Source organism: Suncus etruscus, chromosome 13 (genome assembly GCF_024139225.1).
Source record: "Suncus etruscus isolate mSunEtr1 chromosome 13, mSunEtr1.pri.cur, whole genome shotgun sequence".
Classification (NCBI taxonomy): Eukaryota; Metazoa; Chordata; class Mammalia; order Eulipotyphla; family Soricidae; genus Suncus; species Suncus etruscus.
Genome location: NC_064860.1, coordinates 10217805 through 10230552, shown reverse-complemented (window position 1 = coordinate 10230552; position 12748 = coordinate 10217805). Strand labels below are relative to the sequence as shown.

General features: G+C 36.2%; 1 protein-coding gene across 1 annotated transcript in view; it reads left to right on the top strand.

The window, feature by feature from the left end:
- The window catches only part of SNX13 (sorting nexin 13), a 90424-nt gene extending 86342 nt beyond the window's left edge, over positions 1–4082 (top strand). Inside the window, exon 26 of the mRNA XM_049785706.1 lies at positions 565–4082. Coding sequence (XP_049641663.1) covers positions 565–806 — 242 coding nt within the window. The 3' untranslated portion in view covers positions 807–4082. The remainder of the gene's footprint in view (positions 1–564) is intronic.
- The last annotated feature ends 8666 nt before the right edge of the window (positions 4083–12748 follow it).

Here is a 12748-nt window from a genome sequence, read left to right as displayed (position 1 = left end):
ACTTAACTTGTGTTTAGTCAGTAAATATTCATTGACAGTATACCGTGCCCACTTTATCTTATCGGAACTTACAGCCTGTTGGGGGAATATGGAAATCAGTTTAGTGAAAAGCACAAAGTTGGTCCAGAGCCATAGTAGAGTGGTGACACACTTGCCTTGTGTACAGCCAGCCTGGGTGAGTTTGGACCCCAGTATCCCATATGACCTCCAGGAGTGTTTCCTGATTGCAAAAGTGCAGAACCAGTAATAACCTCTGAGCACTACCAGGTATAACCCAAATATCCAAAAAAGAAAAACAAAAGAAAGAAAAATAGTGTGTTGGAAAATGTGGAGGTGATAGTTAGGAAATAGAAAGTATCGGTGAACTGTAGGTCTAAGTAGGGTGGTCAGAGAAGTTAACAGTTGCTTGAAAAACTAAAAGCACTGAGGGTAGATGAGCAAGTACCTAATATCAATTACTCTGCTTTGAACTTTATATGTTTTGTATTTCATTGAATGCATGTTTAGTTCTTTAAGTTTCTTTTCATCAATGATATTTGTTTCTTTTTCTCCCTCTCCATTTAGATGAACTGAAGCACATTATTGGGGCTGAGACCACAAGGAAAGGTATTCTTCGTGTTTTTGAAATGTTTCAGCACAACCAGTTAAATAGGAGAATGGTGTATGTCTTCTTGGAAGGCTTTTTGGAAACTTTGTTTCCACAGTATAAATTCCGCGAACTTTTCAACAAACTGCATTCACGGTCAAAACATATGCAGAAATATAAAGAGAAACTTCAAACTCAAGCACCTTCACAGAAAAGGTGACCCCTCTCTCAGTGAAGCTGGTGTTCATTTTCCAAGATGAATCTTGGATGGATCTTCTGGGGCTTAACTCATACTGTTGTGTCTGCACCAGTCTCTAGTGTCTCCAAGTAGATAATTAATACATCCATCAGACTGTGGTTCTTCTCATCCTTGTCTACAATTCAGCCACCACCAGAGAGCTGTCAGAGTCTTAATGATTTGGTGCATATGTTTGCATCTTTGAGAGGATCCTGCCCCGTCTCAAGCAAGAATGACATCAGTCTCTTCAAACGAATCGCTTGCTCCAGTGACGACAAAGTGCCAGAGTGTATGTGAAAGCTAAGGAAAGCACAAAACAATGGTTCGCAGATAAATTGGTTAATTTATTTAACAGTGGGATACTGTGCAATATATCATTTGGAGGGTATGGTTTTGAATAATGATTTTTAGGTTTTTGTCACATATTTCTTACGGTGTAGATTAGCCAGGTCAGTCTTTGAAACATCTGTTTCAAGTCTGAGGATCATGACAGAATGTCCTGAAAGTATAAAGTACTAACCTTCATATCTGAATTATCGTTTTGTGACTAAAGATATTATAAAAATAAAGCCAATCATAAAGTTTGATTGGAATTGTTATTCATTGGCATAACTTTTTTTATTGATTCCTTTGTGTCTGAAGGACTCTGTTTGACTCTTAATGATTATGCCATCATCCGTCTTCTTTTGGCATTTTGTGTGCAGAAAGAAGCATATGGTGGTTCTCGTTTAAGCTTCAAAATTATTCTAGTCTTTTATCTTGAGATTACTGATTATACAGTAGGGGGTATAATTTGTTCAAGGAACTGCCAAATACATTCTGTCCTAAAAACATGAAAAGTAAAAATACAATATACTATTTAAAATATCATGTACAATTTTAAATTGTGTGATCTATACATATTTAGTAAGTGCAAAAATCAGTCTATCGAAGGATTAAGTGAGCTTATTTAGTCATATGTAAACATAAATTTTTTAATCTATTACAGTGTACATATATGAAAATAATGAAAACAGATCCTAATATTTTTAAAATATGCTTTGATTTATATTTTGCAAAATATAAAATTCTACTAACTAAAGCAAGTTGGCAAAACCCCTTAAATATATATACATTTAAGCCCCCAAAATAATTTTATACCGACGCCAACAAAATAACTTTTCCAATTTTGAAGACTGCATTTCCTATAGTTTTCTTGTTTTTCATCATCCAATCGGAAGAGCTCATATTCCCAGAATGCAAGATTTCCGCATAGTTTAGAATACTTCCATTGACTAAGGGTTTGGGCATGTCAGCCTTTTTTGTTTGTTTTGAGAAAATTAAACACTAAAACCTTAATATAGTGAAGCTACTTATCAGACCACTGAACCAAAATCCTGGTATTAAAAGAACGCCTGGGTGCTTAAGATTAAAGGTCAGATTATTGGTATCCCAATTATTTGGGAGCTTTAAGATTGGAACAAGATATTACTGTTTGGTTTCCACTGAGATCCTACTTCAATGGTGAAACCTATTAATAGAACAAAGCCTTTCTTTAAAGCTTTATATTCATATTTATTAACGCTGTTATAATCATATTTATTAATAGTGCTGTTATTAATAATATTTATTAATAATGCATACTTATTGTATGCATGTATTCAGCATGTCTTGCATGTCTTCAGAATTACATAAGTGAAATTTCTTTGATTTTAATTTGCAAATGAGAAAAGATCCTTATTTTCAGTGATGGAAAAAGATTTTTTCTCAGCATTGCCCTGCCCTGGCCCCTTCCTATGCCCCAGGATGTAAAAGTGAAGCTGTTGAACTCATCTGTAGGGAATGTCAACAAGTGCAATGATTTTCAAATAGACCCATGCCCGTTTCAAGTATATTTTTGAAGTAAGTAATTCTAGTACTACATAGAAAAATTCATGGGAGAGTCTACTATATACTTGTGGAAAGAAGTGTTTCTAGGTAATATGAGAAATGCTGGCCATCAACCAGGGAAAGAAAGGTCACGCAAGATTGCAAATTTTCATAACAGAGCCCTACAAGGTAACTGCAGTCAGACCAAAAACTATTTGAGTGTGTTTTTCAAGTAATATTTGTTAGAAAGAGTATATATTTCAGAAGCAGAGATGTCAAGTGGCACTCTGTACATGCCTGTGCAACTTCTCTGTGCACATTTATGTTTTACATGAGAGAGAACAGTGGTCATGTTAAAAATATATGCTCATATGATCCGTTTTGAATGACTTGGTCAAGCTGTGTGTAAAATATTTAACTCCTAAGTCAAGTACAGTATACTCTGTTAAAGTTATTCCATTAGTGCACTTACTGCATCTATGAAGATATACACGAAGAGGCTTTAGGTCTTTCGATATTTGACTTTCAAATGTGATTTTAAGTCACTGGTGCCAATAGGCAAGGACGTTTCAAAATTAACCATTGTTGTTTCAGTTCTGTGATTTTTTTCAGATAACACATAAGCTCTTTAGACTCCATCACTGCTAACTTCTAGTTCATTTACCAAAAAAAACTGATTGTATGATCTCAATATAGCACTTAGATGGGAATTGCCTTTAGGTAGTATCTCCTAAATAGTTGCTGGAAACAATTGTGCCACTTGACCGAGGGATGCACTTGGTTAGCCTTTTAAAAAACCAACCCACAAACATTTAAATTTCTGGAATATTTTTCTTTGTTCATTTAAAGTTTGTCTTGCTGGTATTGGGGTGGGTGTGGAATCACAGTTAGTGCTACCAGAGAGTGAATCATTTTTAAAAAAAAAATTAAGAATATAATTTCTACATTCTAAAATTTTAGTTTTGTGCAATATTTTCATTTAATGCATGTATATTTGAGTAATTGTAAAATAAATGAATTTTTAATGTTTTGAAATCAAGTTTAAACTGTCTTCTTAACAACTTACATTCCGTGGTTGCTGCATCATTTTATTTAAGGACTTGTTTTAAAAATCTTTACTGTCACTCCTTGTGGAATTTTTTTATGAGTCAATTTTGCTGATAGGAGTGTGGTTCCTATATTCAAGGACAAAATATAAAGAGCACATCTTAGAATCTGAACTGTAAAAAGATAACTTGTGCATATCATTGTATCGTGTCAACTGTGTGCCTGATTATTCGATCAATACTTCCCTTCAACCAAGAAGAAACAACAATCAGGATGTTATTTTTATTGAACTAAAAATACTCACTTTATTTGGTTTTCATTATGTTTTGTCTATTAGAAAATACTAATAAAGTATTAACAAACTTTTGTTGAATTTATGTAATAGTGATATATTTTTATTACTCAAATATTGCTTACCAAATGATGTTTTATTTTTAGTATCTGAATAGACTTTATTTTTTCATTTTAGAAAACAAGCCATTCAAGCTCTCAGTTAATAGAAGAGTCAAGGAGTTATTAACCTAACACTGAATTGAATTTTTTATTTCATTGGGCAAGTAATTAGCTCCCACAATGTTAAAGAAACGATACTTTCCTATCTGACGAAATAATAATATAAATTTTCCATGGAATAATTCATTAATGATTTTTATTTGTTTTCTTTTGTCTGGTATTTTAAATACTTTTGTGCTGATGGCAGTTCATTTGATGCTCAGCATCTTAGTTGTTGGTCATATATTTTAAAGCTTCTTGGACATTAGCTGTGATACTGCGATTCTTGCAGGGCACGCATCGTAATTTTGTACCATGTAAGTATACCGATGACAGTGCCCTTGGGGACATGGTGTGGTATCATATAGACAGATCTGAATCTGTAATCTTAAAACATACAGTGTTTAAAACCAATGTTACCTCAAAATGAATAGCAACAATGTCCCTCGGGAATAGTTTTATACTTTATGTAACCCATGGAAATTTACTTACTATCCGAAACTTGAAGATGTTTCTTTATGGTTTAAATGTTATCTCAAAAACTCTGAAAATTTCTCTAATAAATAAATCTGGTTGACTTTGTTTATCGCGCTTCCCAAACTTAGCTAACCACAGACTCTTTTGAAACAAATACGTATTAATCACTAGAAGAGAATGTTCTCAAGAAGCCTGGTTTGAAAAAAAAACGTCAGTTATACTAACGGGAGGAGAAATAAAGCGAAATATCTCGAATTAGGGAATATAAACTCAAGACAGAAAAATCGGTGAATTTTCAACATTAAAACAGTTTATCATTCCAAATTGCAGTTTATCATTCCAAAGGAAGAATTTTCTGGTCAGCTGAAATATGTAAGCTAGTTATCTGTAGCAGAAATTACAGTTGAATTTGGCTGTGAATACCAGAATAGCCAACAGCTCTGTGAGATGTAATACGATCTTATCTTCTGAGGAGTAGGAAATGTACTTGTTCATATGATCAAAAGTAGTGATTAGAAAATCCAAGGAAAAGATAGAAATACAATATCACAACCAGTTTTTGAAATGTATTTCAGATATCAGTTGATATAAAATGGCAGCTACTGTTTTGTTTAATTCGGGGGCTGGGGAATACAGCAGCCAAGAATCTGGTATCTCACAAGTAAATGAGATTGAAAATTAGACTTAATCTACTCATGTATGCAATACCTTTGAGAAATGTACTAAATGTGATATTGGAAGTTATTAAATAAGACCTTGAACGTAGTGCCAAGTGGAATGTGCTGGCAGTCCCCTCGACCTACCCACCTGGTTATTCAGTCAGAGGACGTACAGGATTCAGTTTAGTGGCAAATTACTAGTTTAAATTTGTCACAGCAAACAGATCTGAAGAAGACCTGGGATTTAACTTCACAGCAGAGCCCATCCCTAGCATCATGGACTCAGTCCCCAGCAATGGGAGGGGCTTGGAAAGAAGGATAGAGAAGATCAGAGGGAGAGGGTGCCTAACCATACAAGCTCTTGATGTTCTCTCCCAGTGAAGTAGCGTAGGATGCACGTAATTCTCACGCATCCAGAGTTGCTACTAGAACTGGTTAATTGGATGAGCTTAGCCAAACTGAGTGCCTGCAAACTGATGGAGGGAGGGTAAATCTTTTTGTCAACCTTTGCCTAGCATATACCAAAAAGAAGCAAAGCACATGGGAAGCCCCAAACCTATGTTTGTGTATTAAGTTGAGACGAAGCCATTTATTTTATTGATTTGGTTTGGTTTTTGTTTGGTTTTGGTTTTGGGATCACACCCAGCGGTGCCCAAGGGTTACTCCTGATCTGCTCAGAAATCGCTCCTGGCAGACACTGGGGACCATATGAGATGACGGGATTCAAACCACCATTGATCCTGGGTCAGCTGCTTGCAAGGCAAACACACTACAGCTGTGCTATATCTCCTGCCCTGAGACGTAGCCATTTATATCCTTTAGTAAAGGTAGGAATCTCAGGACTCTGGGACAACAGCCAACTGAGTAAGCAGCCCTTTCCAAGGGCAGAAGTCAAGCATACCCACAGTAAGTCTTCTCCACAATTATAGAAAGAACTAATATAAAATGCTAAATTGCACAGAAAGTGGTAAATTTTATCCCTGCATAGAAACACCCTTCTAGAGGAGTAAAAAAATAATGGGATAGATAAGTGTAGATAAAGGGAGGGAAAGACCTTGTGATGCTATTTTACATGCTATTTTAAATAGAACAACCGAAGGATTTGGGGCACATTTTAAAGCCTGTCCTTTCAATAAATAACATTTGCAAAGCAAAGAATATAGAAATTATATATAGATAATATATAATATTGGAAATAGAAAGTTTATAGCCATAATTCTTGGATTGGTCTATCCTGAAAATCCAGGAAGCTGGAAAAACTGACCTGCGAATCCCTAGCAAGGATTCCCAGAGGAATTTTAACTCTAATAAGATTATAAGCACATAATTTCTAATCAGTTTTTTAAGGTGGCATGTACTATTATCTTCTCAGGTAAGTTTAACAGTGATTGAATCAGTTGACCCAAGTTTCACACCTGATAAGTGATGAGGCTGAAATCTCAACTCGGGGTTTCTCCCTCTAGACTCTTTCAGGTCTCCACAGTACCATCTGGGGGTAATTTCTTGGTTCTGGGACTTCTCCTGGGTACTTAGCAATATCTGTGGTCTCTAGTTACAGGATAATACCAATAGTACTACTACCAGAAATTGTCAATGTCTAGAGTCAAAACCTGCTGCAAGTTGACATTACTGATTTGTGCTCTTAGCCTTAAAGTAAGATAAAATTGGGATTAAAGATTAAATAGGCTTCACTTCCTGTTACATGAGCTTACAAATGTAAATTTAATGCTTTATATTAAACATGGGGAAGGGGGATCGCGGGGGATAAGAAACATTTAGCTTTTTTTTTTTTTTAAGCATTCCATAATTGGAGGGAGGCAGGGGGTATTTGCCACTTACAAGAAAGAAAACAGGATTTTTCCTGAAGATACAAGCTGAGTGAGTTATTTCTATGAAAATTTTATATGAGAAATTTGCTGTTTGACTCCTGTGATTAGGTTGTTAATTAGCTTCGATACAATGGGACATTCTGCTTTCAAATGACTTGTCCTGAACATTCCAATGATGTTTGTCCTTTTAATTTTGTGCCCTTCTAGAGCCGGAGTATTGCTTTGCAGTCTTCTTTATAAATAAAGATCCTTCCTTAATCTTTGTCTTGAGTTTTTCCTTGACGATCCATTTGACTGCTTCCAAAACTGACCTTCATTCAACAATTAGAATACTTACCTGGCTCACCATTTTCCTTCATCCAGGATCCTATGATGGTCTGGTTCTAGTTTGAGAAGTGGCAAAGTTGCTTTGTCTCTTAGCTTTGTGAAAACTGTGTAGGAGTTGGTTTTTATGGTTCTGCTTCTCTGTCAAGCAACTATTTGTCTTGTTTTGGTTTTTTGTTTTGGGGCTTTGTTTTCCTGTCTTAAAAATCAAATGACATTTCAGAGTAGAAGGACAAGACCACACAATTGGGAGTAAAGAAAAATAACTATTCTGTCAGCCACGAGCCCCATATTGACCATGTGCAAGGCAAATGTATTACCTGCAGTAGGAAGATACCCTAGATAATATTTTAAAGATATTCAGAAGTTAGAATCTCCTCATCCTCTCCTATATAAGCTGGCTTGTGACCTTGGTAGGTTTTTTTTCTGGGAGATGACCCTGACCAGTCAGTATAGGATCTGTAGCTGACAGAATAAAGTTCTGTTTTGCTTTACTCCAATTGTGTGGTCTTGACCTACTCCGGAACCTAACAGTCTAGATGATTATGACATATTAAACTTAATGGTGATCTTTCTCTTTTGATGACATAGACTAAGACACACTAAGTCTTACAAGTAAGTTATGGTTTTATAAGTAAGACTTATAAGTACAGAAAACAAGAAAATAGACAATCCCCTAGGGAAGGTTACAATCTAAGGAACTATACTTGCTGAAGAAGCTATCATTAGTCATTCAAGTTTGTGGCTGATTGCTAAAATGCAAAAAACAAAAGTCTTATATAAGTGATGAAGTAACAAAGATGCTAAGACCTCCATTTCAACCATTTGGTATGTAAATGAATAAAGGTTTTCAGTTACGTTACTATTCAAAATAGGTCTTGGGCAAGCTATGTTTAATAATTTTGGGTTTCTTTCTTTTTTTTCTTTTTTTTTTTTTTTTAGCCATGCCCACTCTTGGCACTGTACTCATCACCTTATGGTGCTGAAGGTGGGGAAGGACAGTAATAATTTTCATTTGAAATAGTTGTAAACATATTTAAAAGCCAAATACATTTCTCAGTGTTTTTCTTTTCCAAGCCCATGTTCACTATTGAATGTGTATTCTCTTTCTGACTCTAAATTTCTTTCAGTGAAAACTGGTTTTCTTCAATAATTTTTTAATAAATATAATTTTTATTTTAATCATAGTGGCTTACATATCATTGACAATAATATTTTAGGTACATGTTAACATAAAATCGGGAATTCCCATCACCGAATTGCCCTCCCTCCATCTCTGTTCCCGTCCTACCTCCCATATCCTCCTCCCTCATTCCCCGAGGCTGCCAGAATAAGTGGTCCCCTCTGTGCCTAGCTTACTACTTAGTGGTCCTACCCCTGTTTAGTTTTGGTATCTGCCTTATTTCCCACTCTAATTGGGAAGCGGGACTAGATCAAGTTATGTGGTTTTGTTTGAAGAAGAGAAAAGTAATAAACTGGGGAAAAAAAAATCAAATACGCCAAAAATGAGCAGAGTCCTTCTGGAGGCTCTCATCCTAGGTTGGAGAGACGAAGGGGGAAAAGGTGAAACACCACACCTAACAAAAAGAGGTGTCAAATAAAATATCCAGTGAGCACTCCAACAATAAAGATAAGCACTACATAAAAGCCATGGTCTTGAGATAAAAAAACATGGCAGAGCACATAAAGGAAGAAAAGAAGAAAAAAATAAATATAAATGGAGACAACAACTTCAATATCCACACCAAAACAAAGAAATCGACAAAGACTAGATAAATAAGAAAAATTGTTTTGTGCTCCTCCCCCCCTTTTTTTCTTCCCTCCTGCACAGGCACAGTAAATATTGGGGTCATTCAAAAAGGAATTCCCTTGGCCTAAGAGATACAGGGTTTCTCCACCCTTGAAGTATATTGTCATGTGATTAACCATACACTCCTTTCAGGTTCATTTACTCTCTCCCCTTGGTGCTTTTCTGGTGTATGGAAGACTTCTGCTCCGTCCTGGGTGATAACATCAGACCTCTGTATCTAGAGATCTCGGTATCTGCACAGGTCAGGGAGTGGAACTTATGATGAAGTCTTTGTGGTTCTAGAAGTTCTATTCCCTCAGTGTCATTTTAATCATTCTTCTGTGGTTGGTGGTCTTGGTCTTTGTGCTGATCCTAGGATGGGGCCTTGAATAGCGTCTTTCGTTGTTTCCAGAAGACCCATTCTGTAGCAATTGTCTCAGACAGACCTCTGGAACTAGACATGATGGTTGTTGTGCAGCATAGCTCAAACCCTAGACTAGGACTTTTTTTATTGGTCCCAGGAGAAATACAGTCTGGTCATGGTTCTATCAGCCAGTCATCTGTAAATCGTGATCTTGGCATTTGGACAGACCAAAGGGTGACAAATCTTCTGATTTTGTCTTATAGTTAGCTGGTGAGGTAGGATAACCTGCTTTTAGGTCAAGTTGTTCCCAGTTTCCTCGTTGTCAGGATATCATATTAGAGCTGGCACTTGTTGGTGTCCAGGTCTTAAATAATTTTTTTAAAATTTATATATATACCTAAAATATTATTGTCAACAATATATAAGCCACTATGATCAAAATAAAAATTATATTAAAAATTTAGATAAGGGGCCGGGCGGTGGCGCAAGAGGTAAGGTGCCTGCCTTGCCTGTGCTAGCCTTGGACGGACCACAGTTCGATCCCCCGGCGTCCCATATGGTCCCCCAAGCCAGGAGCAACTTCTGAGCGCATAGCCAGGAGTAACCCCTGAGCATTACCGGGTGTGGCCCAAAATCCAAAAAAAAAAAAAAAAAAAAAAATTTAGATACATTTCCTTTTAGGAAGCTTAAATTAATTTCCATAATTTTCTACACTGATACACTACAGTGTATCAGATAAGTTTTAGTTGTCTCCATGAAATAGGGTTCTGAAAAAGGAAAAATTATTTTGGCTGAATGATTATTTTTCAGCTAGGAATGAACATTTGGGGATGTCATTGAGGTTTCAGGACTTAATTTAAATTTTGTGTTTTTATGAAAATATTCCTACAATTTACAGAATTCAAGGTTTGTTGTATGATTATTCTATTTAAAATGCCATGTAAAATATTTTAGAAATTAATCATTTTTACATATACTAATAGTATTTTATATTATTAATAAATCATTCTGTAGATAAACCACAGTTTGACCCACATTAATTGAAGGCCATTTGGGTTATTTTAAGATCTAGGTAATTATATAATATGCTGCAGTAAACCCCCATGTTGTCTAATAAAGAACTTCTATTCCCTTCTTCTAGGAGTTCCAGTCTAAATTCTAATATCCTAAGTAAAGATGTGCTTTATTATTGTGAACCCCTTGCACAATCTGCATTTATTCTAAGGAAATAAACTGACAGGGTAAGAATTGGTTACTAGAAAGATGAAACATGGAATTAGAAAGTCGGGCTGGTGCTAGTACAGTGGATAGGGCGCTTGCTTTGCACATAGTCACTGAGTTTGATCCTCTGCATTCCATATGGGTCCCCAGAACTTCCATTAGTAATTCCTGAGCACAGAGTTAGTAGTGACACATGAGAATCACTGGTTATACCCTTAATCCCCTACCCCGCTAAACATTTTTGCACGTTAAGCTAACCAGAGAAGATCATTAAAAGTTAAGTACAATCCCATGGCCAATTATTCAATCATCTCTAGAGAAAACTTGGGAATAATCCTGGATGCCAAGGCATCTATGTTATAGAGCACATCACTGCCCGGGAGGGTTATTCACCCTACTCAGTAGGGCTGAGGACAAAGAAATCTTCACATTGTAGAATCTCCAAGAAGACATCTCATGGGACCTCTTCCTGAACTTTGTCATAATAAGGCTGTAGTCATGACATTGTCAGGGTTAGTAGCCAATCAATTTAATGTAGAAGTTTCTAGAATATATATTGGGTATATATGTAATTTTAATTGACACACTTGAGAAGTGCTTGCCAATGAGTGTAGCATTTTATATTCCTACAAAAATTTATGAGTGTCATTGCTTAGTACTCTAGATTCAAAACCTAAGCTTATACTAAATTGCTCTAGCCACTACCCTTGAAGTCTTCACTTAGCAAAGCCCACCCCAGTCATGCCTAGATATTGGAAAACCTTCCAACACCAATGCACTTGCCCCATTTTCTTTTTATTTTAACTTATTTGTACTCGATTTCCTTATCTTTTATATCTTCTCATTTTTCCTTTCTCTCCTAATTTATATCTTAGCTCAGATCCAAGGGTCATGCCTCCAACAACAACTTGAATAGATCTCTAAAGTCTGTCTATATGTGGGCATGAGTTTGTATACACTGGTCTTTTCTTTGATTGTTGAACCTAAACTGTAAACAATCTATGTCTATAGTATATGCGTATATAGCCTCTCATATATAACCTTTCTCCTTCCCCTTCAAGAAATCCTTCTATTCTCTCATCCCCCAATCCTGATCCATTATTCCTCCTTAATTAACCCTCTTTACCCTCAGTTCTTAACTCATTAGGCACCGAGACTGACACCTGCCTCAACAAACCACCATCCAGCTCCCAAAATGAAAAAACAACCTCACAGCCCCACATCTCATGCCCCTGCAAGAAACTTTAACCAACATACCTGCTGACTCATGCTATGTGGCCTTTCTCACCACCATCCCCAAATGTGGACTGTTTTATGGTACCAGATTCAGCTTCAGAAGGAACTCTAGCTCAAAGACACTACCTGATCTCTTAATGCTGCACATCATTTCTCAAGCTCAAAAAGACCATGGTGTGTAATGAAAAAGTGCCTTGGATTCCACCCCCCACAAGAATATCTCAAAAGATTTAATAGGGGTGTTTATATTGCCTTTGTATGTTTAATATCTCTATAATAATGCCTCTCAGGGTGTTCATTCTCAAACATAAAGGTAGCCTCCATCACTTTTTTCTTTAATCACTTTTTAAAATTCATTTTATATATTTCTTCTATTTTATATAGATATATTTTCTTTAACTTCACCTGTTTTGGTTCTGCTTGGTACAATAACTGAGAAGAAAAAGTCTTGCCTGGGATAAAAGCTCAGGTCAAAACCAGGGCACAGATTTTGTGCAGCCTGTCATTCTTATCCCCAAGTGCACCAGCAATGTAATATGACACCACATACTTTTGTATAGGCACAGTAAAAAGGGGGGAACCTTATGCACAGAAACAAGATCTTACCTTCTAGGGATCAGAACTCACGATTTTTTTTT